This window comes from Bidens hawaiensis, unplaced genomic scaffold (assembly GCF_021521415.1).
Source record: "Bidens hawaiensis isolate Kalapana, Puna unplaced genomic scaffold, B.hawaiensis_p1.1 tig00001685_1, whole genome shotgun sequence".
NCBI classification, from domain to species: domain Eukaryota; kingdom Viridiplantae; phylum Streptophyta; class Magnoliopsida; order Asterales; family Asteraceae; genus Bidens; species Bidens hawaiensis.
This window is the reverse complement of record NW_027491095.1, coordinates 1,316,284-1,342,252: the sequence shown is the minus strand read 5'-3', so window position 1 is coordinate 1,342,252 and position 25,969 is coordinate 1,316,284. Positions and strand designations below refer to the sequence as shown.

Below are 25,969 nucleotides of genomic sequence, written 5' to 3'. Positions count from 1 at the left end.
ATAAATATAAATTAACGAGTGAGCAATAGGGTTAACGAATATGAATGAATTACGTGTTGCTTGTTCTCCCACCTCGTACTATGTAAAACCTCTAATTTCTCATCTTCTTTCTGAACGGGTCGTCTTGATTGTAATTATTCCGTCTTGTATAATTGAATTTTTTCAGTTGTAATCTTACATTGAATCAATAGAAACCAGCTGGTTAATTACTTATTCGATTATCTTCCAGTTGTGTTAAAATCATATCACAACTGATACCTTAAGCTTAAATTTGATTATACAGTTGCTTAGCTTCAAATATTAGGTTAATTATTTAATTTATTTTTATTGTCGGTGAAGTTAATTATTTGCGCGGTTTATTATTGGTATGTTTAATCCTATGATCACCCTCGGCCCAATTCTCTCGTCACATTAATCAAGGAACCTGAATCACGGCCCAATTTTCCAATATAGTTTTTTTTTTTTTTTTTTATTTCTTTCCTCGGGTCAACCGATACTAACCCAAATCATTTTACTTTAGGCCCTTTTAGCCTTTTGATTTATTAGGCTTAGGTATTTAGGTGGGACGGTGGGTTGAGTTTAAGGGTGGCAATCGACCCATAGGTTGAATGAGTTGTATCAAAGTGTATCAGATGGGTCAAACTAAAAAGAGAAAATGATTGAAACGGGTCAAAACAAGTTGACATTTCTCGGGTGGTTTTTTTTTTTTTTTTTTTTTTTTTATGGAACGAGAAAAACGGAGGAAACTTTTTGGTAATTTTACTTTTTAAGTTTGCGATTTATATTTTGAGTTATAATTTTTTAATTTTTTTTTTGAATTTTTTGGTGAGTGGTTTTGAAATGGGCCAAAATGGGTTGAGATTTCAAAACTCATAAAAAATCTCTTACCAAAAAATTCAAAAAAAAAATAGTTAAAAAATTATAACTCGAAATATAAATCAAAAACTTAAAAAGTAAAAATACCAAAAAGTTTCCTCTGTTTTTCTCGTTCCATAAAAAAACCCGAGAAATGTCAACCCGTTTTGACCCGTTTCAATCATTTTCTTTTTTTAGCTTGACCCATTCTGACCCATCTTATATATTTTGATACAACTCTTTCAACTTATGGGTCAAGATTGTCACCCCTAGTTGAGTTCATTTAAATGAAACCCAATTTCATTTTAGTTTTGGCGATGCTCCTGCTTTCACCTTCGCTTATGAGTTATGTCCCCTCCCCATCTCTTTACTTTTACCAACTTAGCTTGAAATTTTGTCAAAAACAGCCTAAATAATAAGTTTAGATTAAAAAGTATAGATTACATCGAAACAGAAGGTAAACAAACAACAAGTTACATTATTGTCCGTTTTTTTATTGTTTTATTATTTAATTGTTTAAAAAACTTGTAACTAATATTGTCCTCAAAAACTTGTTAGGAATAGAACATGTTATTGATCCTAACCAGTTTTAACCAAATAAACATGTCTAATTTATAATGATGGCTCATAAACTTAGTAACCGGTATTTGAAACATCTACATCCCATGTGGGAGCAAAACCTTTATAATGAGGATTGACGGAGTATCCTTCCTTTCATTCTCTATCATTCATACACTCTCTTCGCTATACCAACATTACATCATTTTATCTCTAACCATCATTCATCCCAATCCATCATTCAACCATTTTATGTTCTTTTCAAAAACTAAATTAACTTAACCTTTTTAAAATAAAAATAACATAATATTAAATTAGATTAGCATACTAATAAAATTAAAAAAGGCACATTTAAAAAAAAAAAGATAAACACTAAAAAACGAACATAAATAAAACATTCATCCTAGCATAAAAAACTAAATTCTCTCTCTCTGAATTCGAAACACGTCGCGTTTTAGTGGGAGGCATCGATCCATGGGAACAAATATGAGCATGTTGAAAGAGAGCTCTAGCAGGCCTTGGAGGACCGAACCCACCTATGTGGCAAACACTCCCCCCACCCACACCTTTCTCCCTCCCTCCCTCTCTCTCCAAATTCGCTTTTTTTGTTGGGCTATTAACGCCCAATGTTGTTCTTCCAAATTGGTATTGTGCGGTTTTGTTTTTAGCAGTTTTACTTTCATCAAGCTTGGCGAATCTTTCCTTGTAATAACTTATGAATTCAGTTATCACTTCTATTAAATTCGAATAGCCGCTTGAGAACATTTCTTTTTTTTTTTTTTCCATTTGTGGGTTGGTCTTTTCAGCTTTGGCGGGAAAGGGTCTTGTGAGAAAGGATATTGCGAAAAAGGGCCATCATCATCGACTTGTAAGTTGATGTTGATGTTGATGTTTGGATATTTGACTTCAAAAGAACTTGTGTACGTGTTGGAAGACGATGTTTTTGTTCGTTTCAGACGATTGACTTTCATTTCAGGAACAGGACTTCATTTCATATGAGTCCTAAAAACCTCCCACAAATTTACATAATGAAAACCCTTTTGTTGTGTTCTTTCCTATACTTAGTGAGTGACGCCTTAAAGAAATTTATCTTGTCTTGACAATTCCTTCGACGTGACAGCCATTTGTTAAAGATGTTGTTGAATTTGTTACTTTTTGGGCATATCCTTCTATTTTGAATTAACTTGATGGACATTGCGCTTCGTTGAACCAAGTTGAACGGCGAAGTGATCAAAAGTTGATTTCCAAATGAAGTGTGTTTTTGTTGATTTCCAATCTTGGAGTCCTCCGATATTGCGCACCGAGCTCTAGCTAACACACATTTTTCAAGCTCTAATCATGGTGTCGACTTCCTTTTTATCGTAGTTTATTCAAATTTTCAAGGTGCTGGTCTGGTGACCCGGGATTCTTCATTTTCTGAATTGTCTCACCTTTGATTTTCGTTTTGGTTGGATTCATCATACTTTTGTTATTGGTGGTAGTTAGAGTAGTTTGGGGTGTTAGAATTCTCACGGAGAAATGGTGAGGGAGTTGATATTGTTGCAGGTTGTACGGGTCGAACGTAGAGTTCCCCAGACGGTTGACGAATCCCAAAGGTTGGTTTTGGGGAGTTGCAATTGGTTGCACATTATGGTATTGGGGCGGCATTTGGCTCGCAAACACACTGAACCCCATTGAGACGACATTTTTTTTTATTTGATTTGGGAACCCATTGAGACGACATTTTTTTTTATTTGATTTGGGTTAAAGAGAAGTACCGGCTCTTGTTTTCTTCAAAACTCTAGGTCTTCGTGAATGGTTCATATTTTTTAAAAGAATATCTAGGTGCGTAGAGGGAAGAGAATATATGTTAATTAGTTAGGTATATATAAATCAAAATTAGATATTTTTTATTTTTTATACATGAATGTGGAAACGGTCATATGGCCATTGAGAGGGAGTGTGTGCTCACTCAGGCACCATCCGAGCAGGTCCAAAACGGGATGGTGTTCCGGCTGGCACCGAGCTGCACCGCCCCCACCAGCTTGTACTCCATCCTCCCTTGGCAAACCCTTTCCGTGCGACGTAAGGAATGACGATGGATGGATTTGGGTCATCTAGAGTAGTCCGTTTGCAACACACAGTAATCGAATAGGCTGCACACATATATTGTAAATATAGACCCTTGGTATTACATACAAATATCACATTTCTCCCTGTAAAGGCTATGTGAAGTGGAGGGGCTACAAAATAGGGAGTTTTGCGTCATGTGACGCCCAGTCTGCAAAGAGTGTGTTTTGTTTTTAGGGTGTAATGGTGTTGCATCCCCATATATATATATATATATATATATACTTTGATTTCTTATCTTTGTGATAACATGATCATATCTTACATGGCATACATGCTAATTTAAATTAATTTACTAATTTAAATTAATTTATGAAAATGATAATGTGATAATTTATATTATAATATTACTTATTCAATAAATTTGATTGATTTATACGAGTTGATTTTCTGAATTATCATACAAAAAAATTTATAAAAAACGTTAGTTTTTAAGGGTTCTTTCAAGTTCTTAAATAATTTAGCAGTTCTGTAATGATACTCATCTTATATATATATATCACACATATATAATAATAATAACACACACACACATATATATATATCACACATATATAATAATAATAACACACACACACACATATATATAATAATAATATACACACACAACACAAGGCGATAAATTCCTCTCCCCCACCCCCACATTTCGTCCAGGAGACGGTGTTGTAGCCCCTTTTTGCCCAAAATCGCCCAAACTTCATGCCCACTACGGGTAGTCTTAATAACTATGGTAAGTAGAAAGTACATAACAAATTCTTCTTGTTTAAATACGAGATATTAAAAATTCAAACCCCCTCATGTTACGGCAACGCAATAACGCAAATTTGGTTGGTATTGATTATATATGTAACGCTAACTCTAAAAAGAAAATGCCCAGAGTAGCATTGACGCTCATATAGTTTATGATAGAAAAACATTTTTAGAATGACGTGTAGTCAATTGGTAATAGTCGCATGATGGGGCAGCCCAAGTCGATGCGAGCTCGGTTGATATCGGGTCACAGCACCGGGAGTGAACAAAAAAAAAGTTAATACCCAATCACAACAAATTAACATATTTAAAACAAAAATAAGATTAAAAATTATGTTTTAACGGACGTGAATTCGGTTAAAATTGACAATAAAAAAACACTTACGCGATGGAAGCGAACCGACAGTAATTCATTAAGTATCAACGGTACAGACACTTAATAGTGAAAATAAACTAATAAGCCACAAAAAAAAAGTTAACAAAAAAAATATCTTAAGCCAAAAAGAAAAAAGAAAAAAAGCTTGTGAAAATTAAACCCTGTTGCATAGGGGAGTTGAACATGCATTTTTAATTGAACTGTGTGTCTGTGTCTTAAGCCCGTTATAAGCCTTTATAATCAAAGATCTTTTGTCCTTACGCCATAATATGTGACTTGATTCGTTTAAGCTTAAAGTGGTCCAAAAGGTCGTTATAGAATCTATAATGAAGTGTTGGTATTTTTGAGAAACTTGCAATGAAATTATATTTGAAGGTAAAAGGCCCTATAATAAAATACTGTAGAGGAGACAAAAGTGTAGCTTTATTTGAGTCAAATATAAGGGTAAAATTAAGTTTCTAGATTTAAAAAATTGATGTGCTTTTAATTTGTAAATGGTTGTCGTATTTTGGTGTTTTGGCTAGCTAGCTAATTGCTTGAACTTTGTTAGAGAAAATCTTGTATACAATTTTTTAAAACACATTTATATTATTTTATAAACTGTAGTAATATAAAGTGTGAATAAAATGCATTATGTTTTCTACACATTTTTTAAATGTGTACATCACGTTGTGAATGTTCATAGTCTATCTATGTATACCCAGTCTGTCTATGATTAATCATAAGTTTATTTTTGTAATCGATTAATTAGCCCAATCCATTTGACCCACACGTTTATTATAATCATTTCCACTTCGTAAATCAAACATTATATAACTAAAGTGACGCTTCATACTATAATTTAATAATAATAAAAAAAGACATACTGAAACATAACTATTAAATAAATAAGGGTGTTGTATGCATTATTATTTTTTTCTTTTTTCACATAATAGCTGGTCTATAACGTTTCCAGTTACCACCGACAGAATCTATTCGTATATTAATATCTCTAAAATCCATCCAATGAGATTGCATGGCTGACCGTCGAAGCCGGAACTCGAACTCGAACTCTGCTGATGACAGCAACCCTTCTCCTACTGTCGGCGCCGGTGGCTCCTCCACCCGACACCCAGTTTACCACGGCATTCGAAACCAATCCGGGAAATGGGTGTCAGAAATTCGGGAACCAAACAAGTCCAGCCGTATCTGGCTAGGCACATATCCTACGCCAGATATGGCTGCTGCCGCGTATGACGTGGCAGCATTGGCACTAAAAGGAAAGTATGCTGTACTGAACTTTCCTGACTCTGTTCATTACAGCACACTTCCTGAGTGCCGCACCGCTGATGAAGTCCGTGCAGCAGCCTCAAGGGCTGCCATTGCACGAGCTTTGGATAATGAAACTAGTGGTGCCAGCACTACCGGGACACAAAGCACAAGTACAAGAGAAGTTGTAGGTGATGATCAAAGAGTGTTTGGGATCAGCCGACAGTATATGTTACCCGACATGAATGAGGAAGTTAATTCCGATGGAGAGAATATAGGGGACGAATGAGAACAAGTTTAGTGTCGGCCAACAGCCGGTAAGTTTGAAGATCTGGAATATTCTTTTTCGAATGTTCTATAAAGTTGGTGGTGTTTAATAGGTAAATGCAACGTTGTACGAAAGCTTGTGATGTTCCGTAGGTAATAAGTTGTTTGTGTTTTATTAAGTTGTTGGATCCATTTTCATTTTATTTATTTTCTTAATATATATCAAGAAATATATTTAAAGATCAGCTCCATTAGCTAGTGTATGACAAATGAATGACTATACTTGTGAACTTGTAATGGATAAAACCGTCGCAAATACCTTTTTATAGAAAGGATTTGCCATGAAATTTGTCGGTTAGACTGTCTAACCAACGCGGGTGTTGTAACCCGCTCATCGCCGACATTGATTTCATCTGCCTTACATGCGGCGTTTTTGCCATCTGCAGCTTCCGCACGTAGGTAAGAGCTAGCGCCAGTCTTGGTTTTTTATATATATATATATATATATATTTTTTCTCACAAATAAAATAATTAAATGTTAGAAAGTATGTTGAATGTGAGAAAGATGGATATTTTGTGGGACGAATGTGTGGTAAGTTGATACGGCATGCTGAGTAGACCTGCATATATAAATAATGGTCTTACAAGAAATTTTGTTCGTTAACGATTTTGTGAATTGTGACATTAAAAAGTAAAAATCATTTTCATCACGATACTAACTCCGCTGTTGACTGTGATGAAATGATTTGTGGCAGATGAACTTATTTAGTGGCAACAAATGTTATTCGGGAAGGATTTTCTGTAGCTTTTTAGTGTTTCCTTTTATTAAGTCAGTCATTTATCATCATAATGGCAATTGAAATATGGAAGTCAGAATGTCTTTCTGGATTACTGGATACCAAACACTTACCAAATGTATTGTTCATCTATTAGTCTGGAAACAAATTAAGCATTAAAGATATTTGAAGCGACAAAAGAAATGTATAAAGTTGCATGTGATTTGAGAGAATTGCAATCGAAAAGTAATTTCATCCTCTTAGGATAAATCATTACTTCATCAACTATTGCTATGTTTTTACAAACATTTTATAATATCATACATTTGTTATCATGAACTCTAACTACGTATATGTTACATCGGCTTTAAATGCAATGGAAGAGTAACTAGAATTGGGTATGATATATGTTAAAACATTTACATAAACAGGATTGTGTCACACTTGACATTGACGACATCTCTAAACAAATTTAAATTAAAAAAAATGAAAATACTAATTTTTTTCAAAATTACACACTTTCAAATTAACCTTCCACCTCTGATGGAATGGTTATGCTAATGATGGATAAGTGTCTATCCTTTTTGAAGGGTTCGAACTTGAAGCCCCCGAGTTTTCTATTACAGTGTATTTACTCCAGAGAGGCTTCTCTTGTGGAGGTACACCATCTGTCTAGTTACAGGTGACTGACTGGAAATTTTCTCGGGGTACGCCAAGCCAAACTCGAATGCCAGCATGGGCCCGGTTAAGACAACATAGTCTGGCCTAAGTGGGGATGGTGGGGCTCCTCAGTAAGGAGTTGCGGTCTAACTTAACTGTGAAATTCGTTGTTAAAAAAAAACATTTCAATATCCATAAAGGGACCAAAACTTTCCAAATAGAGAGGAATCTAGAGTTACGGGGTGAAGAGGGGCCACTAAAGTTAATGTTAACACTAGCAAGCCCCTTCTTAAATACTATTTAAGAGGCCCATGATAAAGGAGTGGTGAGGGAACGAAGAAGAGAGATTATGGAGCTTCAGTCGGCCGCAATGGACCGTATAGTTTAAATCTGATTAATATTTATTATTATTTTGGTAAGTTTTAAAGTTATAAAAGTTAAAGCAATATCATATAGTTTTCTTATATCTACATTATCCATACATGTTTGGGTTTAATCAAAAGATGTAGTCAAGTCATTATGTAAAGTGTGAGTTATTTTAAAATAAACAAATATACATCAATCGGTTTTATCCAATCTAGTTTGACCCGGCTAGTTCTGACTCTTACCAATTTTTTTCTCTTACTCGCGAAAATGTATTGACCTGTTATAGGTTTAGCGCAAGACCGACGCAAATAGAAAGTTGGATTTGTAGTGGCCTAAGTTGTTAGAAAACTATTTATTGTTTGAAAGTATCAAATACTCGAACGTAAGAAAGTTTGCAGTATACTTAGACTTAGTTTGATCAATTTATGTTCATTTTTGAATGCATCATCTATTTTATTTTTATATTTGTTCGTTTGTGTATTAGTGTGTTTATATCCGTTTGTGTAAACAAACACATATGTTTGACGATGATAACTGATGCATGAGATGGGAGGTTGACAATGGTGGGTGGTAATCGAAAGTTAATAACGATGGAGATTATTGACAGACATCGGAAAATATGTCGAGGAGATAAATTAAGTTAGTGTTTGATGATGAAAGAATGTCACAAATAAATTAAATGTTATAATCCGTTTATTAGCCCAGGTTTGGTGTGACCCATAACCTGTGAAAATTAATGTTCGATTATAAAGGAGTTTCACAAATATATAAGATGTTATAGCCATTTTAAGGTCTATCCGGATTTGGTGAGGCCCATGACCCGTTTATTATTTATCTTAAATGAGATGTTATAACTCGTTTAAGGGCTATACGGGTTTGATGAGATCCTTGACCCGCGGAAATTATTGTTTGATTATGAAATTATTTCACAAATAAATGAGATGTAATCAGTTTAAAGACTACATGGGTTTGATGAGACTAATGACCCGTTAATTTTTTAACTTAAACGGGTCAAACACATAGGATTTCACTATTCAAGAATAAAACAATTTGGTGGTGTTATACTGTTATAAGAGGGATTGATCAGAGAGTGACACATAAGATTTTTTTAGTAGGTAATTATATAGAATATAGATATACACGTAAGAAAACGATTTATAAATAGATTCTCAAGTTTTGAAGTCAAAAGCTTTCATATATTTTAGGTATATATATTATAGATTCAGATTTAACTTGATGCATCCCTCGTGATCTCGGTTGTAACTTGCAAGTACTTTCACATGTGTGGATAACTGGATATATATGTCTCATAAAACATATACAAATGCCTAAACAGTAGACCAGGCCCACACGTAATACACTGCATGGCCCAAAGATTTAAAATAATATCATTTTGGTACACATGTCACTCTATCTTTGGCGGAAATTAATTGTGAAGTTTTGTTTTAAGAGAAGATATTTAGCTTGACAGTCTTCTTGTGAAGTTTTGGTACACATGTGGCTCTCAACTATCGTATTCGTATGTTTGATAGTGACGGAAAAATATGTAATCCAACTGAGTAATTAGTAAAGGATGTATATTAGTAACTAGTTGGGTAGGGTTTAAACAAAAATGACTATCTTGGAAACCAAACCGGCTTGAAACTAACCCAAACTGTAGGATTGAAATCAGGTTGCAACCATATGCATTAAAACCGGCTGAACCTGGTCAAACCCGGCCTGGTTTAACCAGAACCGGTTATGACTTTGTCGACTTAACTCAACTCGTTTATAAATTAAACCGGTTTGGGCCTAGAATTTATTCGTAAACTTTTAAGGTAAACTTATTACATGGGCTCTTACTTTAGCCTAGCCTAATGGGCTTTAGATATCTAAAATACGGAATACCCCATCACTTTGCATTTTGCAATTTGATTTGAAATATTCTTTTATCCATTTAATGTTTGTGATTTTGAAAGATATACGAAAACATTCAATCTTGATTGCAATTTAAAACACGTGATGGCATAAATATACATAACCAATCAATCGATGAGGTGGCAGCATAAATATAAATAACCAATCAATCCATCCATGGCCATGAGGTGGCATATTTGTAACTATGGACTTAAATACACATAATTTACAATCCGATGGGTTTCCACGCGATGCAACGGGAAACAAAGACCATTGGTAATGGTTTGTTTTCAATTATCAACGGTTTGGTTTTGGTTTTGGTTTTCGATAGCAAAAAACCATTTCTAATGTTTTGGCTCACGGTTTAATTTAAAAACTATCAAAACCGGATTGCAAACACCGCTAAGTAATATATTAATTCTTTTTAACCAAAAAAAATACAGCAATACCATACTCGCATTAAAGAGAACATAATGCGTGTTTTTATGGTGCATTTTAAAAAAATATATATATAAAACATATGAACAAATTATGATCGTTTAAAAATTGTGGGTGAAAGTTAGTTTAAAAATGAAATTTAAAAGAATATATGTTAAAATTTAAAAAGTCAAGGTTGTAACTATTTCTTAAATTTACAAAAATTAGTAAAGTTTAAGGGACAATATTGTAACTAAACTACATTATTTATTAGGTGTACATCATACTTTAAATGTTGTAAATTATTTGGAAACTTATATCTTAATTTGCCCAAAAGCTTTATATTATATACAGTATAAATAATTACATATCATAAGAAAAAAGTAATAATACATGAAGAAAATAATAAGACATTAACTAAAATAATTACGCATGGACATAATCACGCACACATATATGGGTTTCTTTTAAATACACAAATAAAGACACATATTTCTTCGAAAAGTATAATATTAGGGTACCTGAATGAAAGAGAATAAAATTCTTAAATTTATAGCATAGCTTTGTTTTGTTTTTGTTTCTGGATAATTTCGAATAACAAAGTTACCCATGTTTTAAAAATGTGAGTTATAGTGTAATTTTTTTTATTTTATTATGTTAATAATTTCTAATAACAAAGGTACCCACACAAAAACACACACACACACAAAAAAAACACGACTTGGTTAGACCCAACCCAAACTGATTTGCTTAATTTTTAGAGCGTAAGTTAAAAAGTGAAAAGGTGAAATTGATTTTTAGAAACACGAAATTCACACGCGATACGGGTGACGTTTGGTTTAGATAAGGGCCAACCAGCCAACTTGCAAGTTGCAACATAACCAGCCTGTCTCCTTATCATTCACCACATCTTTAAACATTCAAACGAAGACTAATGTATTATCCACAAGGTCATGGTTTTTGTCTATTTATTATAAACAAATCAGTATTGTTTTTATCTTATAATAAAATAAGAAAATTAAATTTATTTAATAAAAACAAGTTTAATTTACATGTCAAATATGTGTATTAGTCGTCTAAATGTAACGTTTGATCAACTTCGCGGTCATTTTACCGAAATCTAACCCCAAAAAACATATACATGAAACCGAACAAACTGAACCCGAGAAAAAACTAACCCAAATCGATGTAATTCAGGTTGGTCCTCGGATCTGATTTATAGGTTTCGGGTTAACCCGAATAAACTCTTAGTTTTAAAACCAAATATTTTTTTATGTATAATGGTCTATAAGTCTTAGCCACTAAAGCTGCCTAAATCGATTGTTGTCATTTCACCTATTATAGGTTGATAGTTTATTGTTTATCTATGTTTTTCGTTTATGACTAATAGCAACCGTAATCGAACATCCTAATCATGCTTGATTGAAGACAATTATGGTTGAAGTTTGTTTTACTCTTCTTTAGAATTGTTTTATCGGATTATGCTGGTTTATTATTTGGTTATTCACATTACGAGCAAAGAATAATATGTTGTTTTAATATTAGCATTGTGGTTTTTTTAGAATACTCGAAATCCGATTAACCAAACTCGAAAAAAACCGAACCCAAATTACCCGAATATAAAAATAACCAGATAATAAACCAACATAACATGATGACTTTCCTTTTGGGAGTTGTGGGTTCGAGTCTTGACTTAAGCAATTTATTCTAGGTTGAGTTAGGTTTTGTTCTTTAGGCAGAAGGGTGTTCCATTTGTTATGGTGATCCCGGACAAACGTAAGAGAACTTTGATCAAATATGTATTTTTTTCATCAAAATCTGATCGGTGTTGTATTAACATTATCTACCCAATTTTCTTGACACATCCTCATTTTACTTTGTTTATATTTAATCTATATTTATATTATATATAAAGCATGAGTTACGGACCTTTTAAATTTTAAGAGATATTAAACTCATTGTTTTATTTACAACACACAATGCATATAAAATATAGTTATTGGGGGTAATTAAGTCTTTAGTCACAAGTATTACGTAACTTCTATTCTTTCAAAATACACTTACACCTTTAGTCCATCAACTTCACTACTTTTTTGTTAATTTAAATAATAATTAAACATATACTCCCTAATTCAAAACCAACTACCCTCACACATTTTTAACGGTCATTACTTTCATATGTTAATATTTTTTCAAAAACATTGCATCATACAAACGGACATTTTATTCTCTTTAATTTGAGTATGATATTGCTATAGTTTTTTAGTTTTTTTTAAATATCAGGTTACGTGATTACCAATTTATAACCGGCAACATGGCGAGTCGAGCGAGCTCGGGTCATTTATTTGAAATTATTGTATATTTCAGCTTTGCTTCTTGATTTTAGTCACTGGTTACACAAATGTCTTTGTTTGCATGTACTAGGACCGATAAATGCGTGTCTAACACCACGTAATGCACATAGTCCAATCTTGGTAAGGGCTAAACCCAACGCCCCACATCGGTAATCGGCATGAATTACACGTCTGGTGTTGGTTAATCATGCTGTAATGATAGTAGCGTGCATTCCGGTCCGGCTACGCGTGTTCAATATTCGGTTACACGCACCTGGCTTTGCATGAGCAACATGTCCAATTTCGGTCTATCAGTCATCAGATGATGTATGTACTGACAATGAATATGCATATAATGTCAAGTTGCGTGTACACTCCGCCGTATCACGCGGGCACCCATCTAGTATTAACATATACGCCAATATGCTAGTTTTAAAGTTGTATTTTATTCACATATTTAATTGGCGTACACTTAAGAAAATAAACGTTCTAGCGATCATTCTATATTAACCTTTTAATGCAACAATTAAACTCGAATAACTTACATGCAACTTGACTCTTTTACCTTTCAATGATCGATTATGGTTTTTTGCTGTCAAAAGTTGCAAATAAAAATATTGAGTTAGGCAAAAAGTAACATCATGTATATTTAACAAATTAAATTGGACAAGATTACATCACCGAAAAGAAACAAAGCATGATCTGAGGATAATATTTCTAGCTAGCATGAAGAATCTTAGATTCGATCATGATTCCATCAACTTAGCTTTTAGATTGAAAAGCAATGAGGGATACAGCCGTACACAATAATCACCTGATTTTACATATGCAACAGAAATAAGAAAATCAAATTAAGCATATGCTACATTTCGTTAGAGCATTCACACCATGATATTATCTAATCTCTTAGATGTCCTTAAAGCAATATAGTGGTGGTAAAGTTGCGTGCTCTCCAACTAAGTGGTTCCGAGTTTAATACCTACAAAGTGCACGTGTGATGATTTTAATGGTAAATATGCGGAGTAAAAGTAAAAAAGTGATCAAATAAAATACTTATCTAATAAAATTAAAATTAGTTTATTATGTATATTTCCTTAATATCTAGTTGATGATAAAGTGTACAATATAAAAGAACTGAATTTTCGTATAGCATCATAAAATACAATCTCAGGTTTATTATAAACGAAAAAAACAAAACGGCTGTAACGATTTTACTTTTTTTTATACTATCTATACTATATATAATACATCAAACAAGGGCAAATTAAGACACTCATTACTAAGTAATTTAAAACACTTAAAGCATGAATTACATGTGTAATTAAGGGTAAACTTGTATTTTAAACACAATTCACTCAACTTACAAGTTTGCCCCTCGTCTTTAAACATATCATGTTTTTAGTTTCAACTTTAAACCACATTCTCACCCACGATTTTTAAACGACAATAAGTTTTTCATACGTTAATATATTTTTGTAAAAATATTGCACCATAAAAACGAGTATTTTATTCTCTTTAATTTGTATATAATATTATTATAAATTTTTCAGTTGAAAAAATTAATATGTTACGTAGGGGTGTTCAATGCCGGTTTTAACTGTTTTTAAATGAAAACTAAACCATTAAAGATTGAAACCAAACTGTTATTAATGGTCTGGTTCTGATTTGGTTTAAAAGTTTAAGCTTTGGTAATAAAATTTGCTTAAAATGATTATTAATATAACTGTATCATCAATTCCAACTAAGTCAAAATATAATACTTGAAAGGATAAAGGAAGTAAAAAAACGACTGAAAGTAAACAACCCAGTCGGTAAACCAAACCGATAACCAGTTTAAACGGTTTCAAGGTTTTAAACTGAACCATGAACACTCATAATTGTTACGTGATTAATAGATACCGCGTTCAAAGACCCGCTGTATCGCGCGGGCACTCGTCTAGTATATGTATATACAAACAAAATACAAAAAAGATGCATGTTACGAAGTTGGGTCATAATATCCTTGGTGAATAGGGGTGTACACGGACCAGACCGAACCGGACGAGAGCATGTCCGTGTCCATCCGTTAAGCTTTTGACGGACAAACGGACGGTTCACGAACACTCTACCGAACGAAAATTCATGTCCGTGTCCGTCCATTAAGAAATTGAGTTTGTCCGTGTCCGTCCATGTCCGTCCGTTAATATTTTAAACGGACGTTAACGGACAATAATGGGAAAACGGACACTAATGGACATTAATGGACAAACAAACATTTGAACATTAATGGACAACGAACACTAATGGACAAATATAAACGGTTGCATATTGACACCAAGCATATATCTAAACAACTTCACATACAAATTAGGAATTACACCATATAACATCCAAATATACTTAACACTTAATATATTAACATAAAGTGGATCACTGTAATATAAGAGACATCAAACATGTGTAGTAATATAAAAGTGTTATTAATAACACTAGAAATTCTGCAGTTAAATTACAATACTGGATGGATATAAACACTAACGATACCTAACGGACATTACCGGACGTAATCGGATGAACGTTACCGGACGTTCACGAACACTATCGAACGGACTTGGCCATTGTCCGTGTTCGTCCGTTAAGCTTACCGAACGAAATTTTTGTGTCCATGTCCGGTTCGTTTATTAAACGGGTGAACATAAACGAACTTCTTGCCGAACGGACGCCCGGACGTCCGCCGGACGTCCGGTTCGCTTACAGCCCTATTGGTGAATCTCGTAAAGATTACTATGATATTAACTTTTTTGTTGATATTCACAAATGTTCAATCAATAATTCACATAAAGTAACAATATAGGAAACGAACAATCCTAACGTTTTAGTTTGCGGGAATACGTACATCGTCTGTAGTTAGATAGTTACATTAGTAAAAAACCATATGTAAAAACTCTAATAAAAATAACTTAATTAATGACTAATGACGACCGAATTACCATTAATGCCCACTTACCACTCCTCCAAGTTACTATTTATCTGTACTAATTTACTACGTACTAATTGTTATTTTCATACCATTTTTCATCAAATATGACAATCCAAAACAACTATAAAGGTATTTCCAAACAACTTCCATTAGTCATCGAATCCCCAACTAGTGTCATATACGAGCATCCACTTCACACTTTCTAATAGTAATGGTATCCTTAACAACGGTAAAAAAAATGCCTCACCATTGACTAGTATCGCACCATGCAAACACCACTCCTGATGGGGGAAGGTATTAGAATTACGCTCCGCCATATTTACTAATAACGATCTTTTTAATATGATAGTGGGAGGCAAGGCCGGCCCATAGGGGTGGCGGGGTGGTCGACGTCCACAGGCCCGACACCCGTTAGGCCCGAATTTTTTTTTTAAATTATATTTATTTTTATTAAAAAAATATTTATATTTAATGTTTAAACTCAATTACATGACCACTAGTTTGGTCTAGTGGTAAAGGGCTATTACTCTCAACCAAAAGGTTATAGGTTATAGTCTCATTTTAGACATATTTAATCTTATTTTTATATAATTTTTTTACACAACCCAAATTATGACCAAGTAAACCTATATAAAAATTTAATTGTTTAAACCAATAAAATACACATTTAAATTAAAGCCTAAACAAATTTCGTCTTCGACCCAAATTTTTTTTACTTTATCGAAGTCGGGCCTGATGGGAGGGAGAGAGAGGTATGGCGGTCTCCGTGGGCGAGACCATTCTCACCTCACCATTCATGAAATGGAAATTTTGTACTAATTACTATCACTATTACTAATTACAAATAAAAATTTTAGTGTTGCATACCCCCCCCCCTTCCTCCCATTAGGCCACTTTGCGGTACCCTATAAGTTCTCGTCATTTTGCGTTTTTATTTTTCAGTCTCGTTACTGTAACGAACGTAATGAAAACTGATCATATGCCTTTTTTTTGTTCGGGCACAATCTCGAATGTGACAGAAATTGATCGAATTTACGTAGACATTTTGCCTTTTGTTTTAGTTCTGTTACCTTAAAGAACGCAATGAAAACCGACCGAATGCCAATTTTGTTTTTTTTAGTAATGGTACCGTACCAAAGTGAAAAAAAACCGATCGAATTTTCGTAGACTCACCTCCACAGCCCTGAATATCGGGGGATCAACAACGCTCAGGTTATACCAACGCTCGAGTTTACCGGCTGAAGTTACCTCATTGGTCCACCTCAATTTTATTATTTTTTAGTTTTATTTATGGTTTTAGTTTCGATACCATAACGTTGGTAACTAAAATCGACCGAACTCGCATCGACTTACCGCCTACACACCCGAAACCAATAATGCGTGAGTTTTACTATCGTCCGAGTTATACTGTATTACCATAGATAAAACACTAATTAGAAGCATGTAGAATTTATTGGAGTTGCAGCAAGTGGGAAGAATAAAAAAACAAAATATTAGTCAAAGTCACCCAAGTGGCCAAGTTACCCATATCTCACTATCAAACCCAACTTTCCCATAACTTTCATCCCCAGCTGTGTTCTTATCACTCCGTGTACAGTAAGTAGTACTTCACTTAACCCATACCCATACCCATATATATATATAAACAATTTCACATTAATTCACTCAAAACTATAATCCTCTCATCAGTTAATAATAACAACAGCAATAATAATAATAATAATGACTACCTTTATCCAATTCAACTCACTATCACCTGAAACTGAATCTTCTTCTTCTTCTTCTTCTTCAAGTTCCGATGATGTCATGTTGGCTTCAAGAAACCCCAAGAAGCGAGCTGGCAGGAAGAAGTTTAGAGAGACACGTCACCCGGTTTACCGTGGAGTAAGACGGCGTGATTCCGGCAACTGGGTGTGTGAGGTCCGAGAACCCAACACCAAAACCCGGGTGTGGTTGGGAACATATCCCACTGCTGACATGGCAGCACGTGCTCATGACGTGGCGGCTTTGGCCATGCGTGGCCGGTCAGCGTGTTTGAATTTTGCTGACTCGGTGTGGCGGCTGCCCGTCCCGAGTTCGGGCAGTGTGAAGGATATTCAAAAGGCGGCCGTGAAGGCAGCTCAGGGGTTCCGGCAGTTGGAGGAAGAGGAAGACAGTGAGTGTACGAGGATTAATGTGGGTTATGTTGACGAGGATGTGGTTTTTGAGATGCCAAGGTTGCTGGATGACATGGCGGAAGGATTGATGCTACCGCCACCTCGGATGGTTGGGTATGACACGTGTCATGATGACTTGGAATGGTCTTTTGATGTGTCATTGTGGAGTTTCTGAATTTAGAATGTAGATATGTTAAATTTAGATAGAATAATAATATTGTAGTACAATATTTAGCCCTTAATAGGCTTATACAAAATCGGTTAAAAATATAAAAATGAGAATCAATCTTTTTGCCCCTAAACTGAAATTTTATTGTTGTACTTGACGTAGAAACTTGACCTGTTAAAATTGTTAATATTGATTGAGTCGTCTAGATAATGACGGATTCAAGATTTCTCATTGAGCAAAAAAGTGTTAAGAATGAGCCGGTCAAGAAACAGACAATTGACAAAGAATGAGCAATGATAAGCAAACAACATAAGTAAATTTGACATGATATAAACAAATAAATAGATTCACAAGAAGTTTAGAGAAATAGTTAAATAGTATTAATATCTTGTAAAAAGGACTATGCCTATTGTGATTCACTATTGAAACTAAAGTTCAGTTTTGTTGTTTGGCAAGTTGCAGAGATGAAAAAGAACTTTTGTTGTTTGGCAAGTAGCAAGTTGCAACAAATCAACAATGGCAACGTGGGCCATAGTTAATGGACTAAAGTCCGCCAAGTTGGTAGTTAATAGTTAAATATACTTAAATAACCAAAATGCCTACTAAGTTAATAGTTACATACTTACATAACCCCTCAAGTTGATTGTTACATTAAAAATTTGCCCCCAAATTGTTACATGAGTAAACCGAAACAAGGCTAACTAGTATGAGATTCAAACAATTCAATTCACGCTTTGGTTTCAGGTTTGGTAGTTTAACCTTATTATTGGCATATATTTATTTTTCAATTTTTTGAATATATACTTATATAGTGTTGTACTATAACCATGAATACATATTCAATACCAACTAATGATTTAAAAAGATTATATCAAACCATCAAACCTGTCTGCCTTGCCAATCCACCAAAACTGGTCAGCTTGATTTGTCGTTTTTCGAAACTTAGTAAACATGTTGATCCAAAGTTTCCATCAAATTAACAAAACCAGACTGTAAACACCTCTAATAGAAACAAGAGACATTCCAAAAGAATTACAATCATGCTAAACATAGTTAAAACATAAAAAAAGTGATAAAAGTGTGATTCAGTTGTGACAAACCTTTTATGGAATCCAATAAAAGATAGGAATAGGTACACAATTTTAAACACAACAAAACACCAGTCCTCAAATTAAGACCATCACCATCCATCCAATCCAAAAATCAAAAGTCAAGACAACCAAAGTGACTAATATTAGTAATGCACATAACAGTCCATCTAGTCTAAACATGCTACATCATCTTTAGTAACTAACAGGTCAACTAACATACATTTCACCAAACCCACAAACCACTTCCAAACAACACACATTATGGCCACACTCTCAACAAACAAAATCAGACCTCAAAGCCGTCGATAGATGCGTGCAAGACGCCCACCGGATGACCGACTCCGCAACCACCACATCCAACGGCTCAAACTCCCCGAGCCCGATCGTTCGGTTCCGCTTGTTATAACTCCCCCATATTCTAGACCCACTTCCCCGTTTCACCTCACCCGATTTCTGCTCTTTCAAGTCTCTCGTTTCCTCCGATATGCTTACAACCAAAGACCCGTTTTCAGCCTCGGGCCCGACTCCAAAAAATGCAAAACTCAGACTCGAGTGGATCGGTGTGCAGAAATCGAGAGTGGCGGTTGATGACCCGCCACTGCTACGGAATGAAAACCCGCAAGCGTTCACCAGAGGTGTCACGGGCTCCATAAGAAACGAAGAAAATGCTTCACGGATAATCGGTGAGCCCAGCCCGAAGCTAATGTCAGCATTCCGGGCCATTAATAAAGACGGGCTTCCGGCTATCTCCAATTCTCCAGGATTCGGGAGTGAGTCCGAGATCCGGTCCGTGCCATTAGTCCATACATGATCTACAAATAAAATCAAAGAAAGCAGTCATCAGATTTCTTGAACCGAGGAAAAACATGAATAATAATTTGATACGGGTTTTTGTTAATTACCAAGAACTTGTTGAGTGGTTAACCTAACAGAAGGATCTGTATTAAGCATTCCTCTAATTAATTCCTTTGCGGAATCAGAGATTCCATTCCAGGGATCTGACTGGAATCTCAAACTAGCGGCTCGAACAGCATCAAAGATTCGGGATTTAGTTTTCCCCCAAAACGGGGGTTTACCGCTAAGAAGGATATAGAGAATAACACCTGCACTCCAAACATCAGCTGACTGATTGTAACCGCCCGCGAGTACCTCTGGAGCTATATAAAATGGACTCCCGACTGTTCCATGTAGCCTTTGACCTGTTTCAAAATCAATTCCAAGATTTATAATATTTGGATAAATTTTGTATTATAACTCATTGCTGCTATTTTGGCACATTCACAAAGTTATCTACAAATTTTGTATCTTCACTAGTTAATAAAAGGGCATATGCTGATGATGAACACATGAACAACAACAAAAAGGACAAAACTTTAAATGTAAATTTAATAATTTATTGGTTCTTGATTTTACAAAATCCCAATTTCAGGCTTTTACAAAGTTTCCTATAAATTTTGTACCTTTTCAATAGTGAACATAAGGGCATATGCATATGATGAACATACAACCAACAACAACAAAAAGAACAAAACTTTGGATGTAAACCTAATGTTTCTTGACTTTACAAGATCCTAACTTCATAATTTAATAACAAACTTTTCAACAGATTTTGTACCTTTTCACTTGAGAAACAAAAGTGCATACGCATATGATGAGCATATGATCAATATCAGCATAAAAAAAAAACTTTAATGCAAGCCTATGGTTACTTGATTTTACAACTTACAGGATTCCAATTTCAAGATTTTACAACATAAACATAACCAATCAGACAAAACTTCTGTACATACCTAGTTTAATGTAAGTTGCAAGACCAAAATCAGCCAACTTTATATGTGAAGAAGAAGCTTTGGTTGCTAATAAAATATTTTCAGGCTTTAAGTCTCTATGAACAACACCTTTATCATGACAAAACCGCACCACTTGCATTAAATCCTTAAATAAAACTCTTGCTTCGGACTCAGAAAACCGTCCCTGTTGTTCCAACCGATGAAAAAGCTCTCCACCCGCACACAACTCCATAACCAAATGAACATAACCTTCTTCCTCATAAACAGCTTTGAGGTCAACAACATTTGGGTGCCCCGATAACCGAGTCATTATCTCAATCTCCAGTTTAATACTTCTAACATCTTCATCCGTCACAAGCCGGTTTTTTGAAATTGATTTACACGCGAGTAACTCACCGGTCAACTTATCTGAACATTCTCTGATAACCCCAAACTGCCCCCACCCTAATTGAGCTCCAAGAACATACCGATCTTTTAGATTCGATGTTTGATCGGTTTCCAATATAGTTTCGGTCAAGTTCTCAACTTTATAGCAATTGCATAGTTTGAAAGACGATTCGTAGTCGTTCTTGGCAAGAGCCATAGAAAATATTGGAAAACCCTAACTGTGATTTTCAAGATTCAAACTATTTAGCAGCCCCAAGTTGTTGAATTTAAATGTTTGACTTTAATAAAAGTATAATTTAGGTCAAACTTTCTGAACTTGGTTTCAGAAGCACATAATCCTTGGTTAACTTACAATGCAACATAAATCCAACATCTCATAAACCCCACATGGAGCTCGGATCTGAAAACAAAATCATAACAAGATTCAATTTTTATGTCCAAATTTCGAATTTTAACACTAAAAAACTCAAAAAGAAAGCAAGAAACACAACAAGATGCAAACTTTACAATCCAAAAACAAATAATAAACAAAACCCATGAGTTTCTGACACATCTCATACTTTCCCACTTGGTAAACTTCAAACTGAGTTGATCAAATCAAAAAATAAAACCTAACACTTAAACCACTTCAAAAACCCTAAGAAACCCATGAACAGAACAGCCTAAAAACACTTAAGAAAATCAAAAAACCATACAGATCAATCAAGATTTCAACTTAAACTATCACCCAGATCTAAATACCCATATCAATTCAAGAAAAAAGTTTGAAAATTGATTAATATTGAGGAGAGAGAGAGTTGAACCTGGAGAGAGAGAGGTGGATTTGGAAATCTCCCCACTAGAGGGGAGGCATATGATGTGGGCTCTTTGATTGTCTGCTGCTTCTTTAGCCTTTGCAAACTCAACCTAAAAAGAACAGAACAAGCCTCCCACTTGATTGTCTTCTTCTGTTGTGTGTTTTTGGCCAATGACTTCATTTATTGTTTCTTATTATCATTCTTTATTTTTTTTATTTATTATTATTTTTTTATTTTCTTTCCTTGTTCTTGTTGTTTAAAACATAAAAGCATACGTTCGAATTATAGTAAACAATGTATTGTTGTTGGCTGATAGTGGATGGAATACATAATACTATAAATATTCTATGGTAGAGTATATTTAATACATAACCAGATATAATGTGAATGTGGTAAGTCCTGACTCGACTAGGATTGTGCTCGACTTGATTTAACTTGCAAGAACTTGAGTTTAGCTCAGGATCGGCTCGTTTAATAATATTAATTAATTAATTAATATATATACTTTTTAACTATATTAATATATTTTGAAAAAACCTTAAATGATTCTAAACTGGCTCAAGCTCGTGGTGGTACCTAAAACGAGTCAAAGCTCGGCTCGCGCTTGGTTGTGTCATGTGAAGTAATACACAAAAATTCAAAAAATTCAAAACTTAAAAATACATAAGGCTCAACGATCTTAATTGATCTATACAACGAGCTCAGGGCTCGATAACTAGATGGGATTTATTTTAGGCACTGCTCGATTCAAGTTTTTATCGATCCAATCTCGAGTAGCTCGGCTTCTTTGCAATAGTTACTGATAATTGTATTATTACATTTTTTAATGGACGGAAGATAATGACATATCTATCTATATTATATATAAACGAAACATTTGGAAGTTATCTGGTTGCTTCCTACATTCTTTCAAGCCACTAGATTGCATTATTTGTAAATGAAGGCTTCGCATGCATTTGACCCGAATTCACGGGTATAGGTCTCACCAAACCCAGATATTCCTTAAACTGGTTATAACAACTCATTAAATTAAATATTATCTCACAAAATATTTGATATGAAAATCCTATAAAATAGGGATATACTAAAAATTAGTATCGTATTTTTTTAAAAATAACATATATATTACTTATAATTAAAGAGAAATCTGCATTTTGTCTCCCTGGTTTATATCCACGTTCGATGGGTTTACCCCTGAAAAAGATTTTGCGAAGTTTAGGCCCCTATGTTTCTCTGGCGGGTTCCTCTGACTCTTACCGTCAGTTGACCCGTCGTTGACCGTTAACGTCGAAGGGTAATATAGTCTTTTACCTATTTATACACACCTGATTCAATAAAACCCCCGAATTAGGGCTTTTTTTTTTCCAAACAACCAAATATAGGCCAACCGTTCGAACATTGAACCCCTAATTTTTCCGATCACCGTTAAAATCAAACGTAACCTGCACACATCGCAATGTCGACCTCGTATTCTATTAGGCCGGACAGTGAGTATTGTGACCCGTACGACCTATATGGTAAGGTGTTACTGTGTGTTCAAAATTTTTGTTTTATTTACTTGTGTGTTGTTAACGGGTTGAATGAACTGTTGTTATATGTGAAAATTATTCACATGCGTTCACCATAAAACTTTTCCATGGAGGGTATTTTGCTACCGAGGGTCAGCGAAGATACGAAGGGAGGAAGATCACTTACGTTGATGAAGTTCAAATTTCTGAATTTTGTAAAAGTTTGTTGCTTGGAATATTTTGTAAGTTACAATATGGTTGTGGTACAGCTTGTTGTTTTCATTACAAACATCCGCGTATTAGTTTGGATTTGGGTTTAAAGCCATTGGTTGAAGATTATCATTTTCAAGATGTTTGTGATATGATTAGAGGTAGTGATGGTATAGGTAGTCACATTGTTGAGATTTTTGTAGAACATGGTAGGACTAGTGGTACTGAAATTGTGGTTATGATTATGGATTTGTACCTGGTTTTGGTTTTGAAAGTGTTCATGAAGTGAGTGGTCAAAGTGTCCATGAAGTGAGTGGTCAAAGTGTCCATGAAGTGAGTGGTGAGAGTGTTCATGAAGTGAGTGGTGAAAGTGTCCATGAAGTGGGTGGTGAAAGTGTTGATGAAGAGAGTGCTGAAAATAGTTCTAGTGAGGAAGATGATGACAATTATGATAGTGATCGATCAGATGAAAGTGATCCTGAGTATACGGCTGCCTTTCAAACACCCTTGGAGGATGTAGAAGTTGGCATGAGGTTGTATAAAGCTATTGTAGATTTTGATGTGGTAGAAGCAGCAGGTGATCATATTAGTGATGATGATGGTTTAAATCCTTGCATGGATACCTATGAGAGCTCTGATGATGAGCGCTTGAGTGTCTTGAATAGTATGTTAAGAAAGTTCAAGGGGAAGGAAAGTAAATAATGATGATGAGTGTCCATTTTATGTTGGTCAGTTAATACCATTAAAGGAAACATTGACTGAAATGGTTAAGAGTTATGCTATTCATGCTAGAAGAGATTTGTATATCAAGAAGAATGATCCTTTAAGGTTTAGGGTGATTTGTTTGGAGACCAATCCTAATTTGGTTGCTGGTGAGGGGTCAAATGTGTCAAGTCAGGAAAAGTTGAAGGTAAAAAAAAGGGAAATGAAACCCACTTGCCCTTGGACGATGCACATCTTAAGACAATCTGTTGAGGATAATTGGTGTGTGAAGGCCATTCCAAGAAAACACGACTGTCTCAGAAGTAGAACAATTGGTTTGTACACAATGTCTACTATTGCCAAAGAGATTGAGGTTGAGCTACAACCCCCCCCCCCCCCACCAACTTATCTGCCAAGGAATTGAAGGCCAAATTCCAGCAGATGCATCAAGTACAACTTTCTGAATCCAAGATGAGAAGAGCAAAGACAACAGCCTTGCAAAGGAAGGATGTTGACCATACCAAACAATAAACCCACCTCAGATCCTATATTGATGAGCTTCTTAAAGCAAACCCATGTAGTACCATTAAATTAGATGTTGAACCATGTGCTAACCCTAACCTTAAAACAAGGCAATTTAGTATGTTGCTTTGGTTAAAGGATTTAAATTGCTTGGTAGAGAACTTCTTGGGTTGGATGGTTGTTTTATGACAGGGAAATACCCCGGACAGATTTTGACTGCTGTTGGGACGGACGGTAACAATTGCTTGTATCCTGTTACCTTTGCAATAGTGGAAGCCGAATGCACAGACTCATGGAAATGGTTCTTAGATCTCCTTGGAGATGATTTTGACTTGCCTCATGATGCCAATTTTACTTTCATAAGTGACCGACAAAAGGTATGTACACGTAGGATATATTTGAGATAGGCTAAATCATGTACACTAATTATGGTGATTTGACTGTTGTAGGGACTTATTCAAGCAGTTGAGAGTGTTTTCCCTAGGGCAGAGCATCGGTTTTGTTGTAGACACATCCATGAGAACTTGAGGCAAACCTGGAGGGTAGATTTGTATAAAGGCTTGTTTTATAGGGCAGCATCGGCCACTTCTGTCCCCTACTTCAACATGGCAATGGAGGAGATTAAGAAAACAAATCTTGATATGTTTCTCTGGCTTAGTGTGATCCCGGCAGCAAGATGGTCAAGATCACATTTTTCAGGAAGGGCAAAAAGTGATATGTTGCTGAACAATCTTTGTGAATCTTTCAACAAGCAACTTGTTGGAGCAAGAGACAAGCCGATCATTACATGCTTGGAGTATATTAAAGAGTATTTGACCATGAGGATTATGACTATGAAGAATATGCAAGCCACTGCAAGGGGCCCATTAACACCGCAAGCAACAAAAGCGTGGGATGAAATCCAAACAGAAGCAAGAAAATTGACGGTTATGATGGTTGATGAAGTGACTTACCAGGTATGAATATTTGCATGACTATGATATTACAATCAATATTTTGTTAATATGCAAATATGTTCATAGGTTAAAAGTCTGAAAAGCCAATGTGTGGTGAATGTGGGGGATAGA

The 25,969-nt window shown here is 34.9% G+C and overlaps 1 protein-coding gene and 2 pseudogenes across 1 annotated transcript; 2 read left to right on the top strand and 1 right to left on the bottom strand.

Annotated features, from left to right (window-relative positions):
• The first annotated feature begins 5,663 nt into the window (after positions 1–5,663).
• LOC143592070 (ethylene-responsive transcription factor ERF025 pseudogene) lies at positions 5,664–6,185 on the top strand (annotated as a pseudogene).
• Positions 6,186–17,062: 10,877 nt separating this feature from the next.
• On the top strand, positions 17,063–18,028 carry LOC143592860 (dehydration-responsive element-binding protein 1D pseudogene; annotated as a pseudogene).
• A 971-nt stretch (positions 18,029–18,999) lies between these two features.
• LOC143592849 (calcium-dependent protein kinase 17-like) lies at positions 19,000–21,616 on the bottom strand. The gene is made up of 3 exons (XM_077072663.1): positions 20,777–21,616; positions 19,889–20,185; positions 19,000–19,798 (listed from the first exon to the last, which is right to left on the bottom strand). The coding sequence occupies exons 1-3, from the start codon at positions 21,357–21,359 to the stop codon at positions 19,260–19,262; spliced, it is 1,419 nt and encodes a 472-aa protein (XP_076928778.1). The 5' UTR covers positions 21,360–21,616; the 3' UTR covers positions 19,000–19,259.
• Positions 21,617–25,969: the final 4,353 nt, after the last annotated feature.

What these genes read in the sequence shown, in the direction of transcription:
- LOC143592849 (XM_077072663.1), bottom strand. Translation starts at nt 21,359, where the DNA reads ATGGCTCTTGCCAAGAACGACTACGAATCGTCTTTCAAACTATGCAAT. An exon ending in TGCAACTTACATTAAACTAG is followed by an intron (nt 20,186 to 20,776) that starts GTATGTACAGAA and finishes ATTTTGAAACAG; the next exon opens with GTCAAAGGCTACATGGAACA. An exon ending in AACCACTCAACAAGTTCTTG is followed by an intron (nt 19,799 to 19,888) that starts GTAATTAACAAA and finishes TTTTATTTGTAG; the next exon opens with ATCATGTATGGACTAATGGC.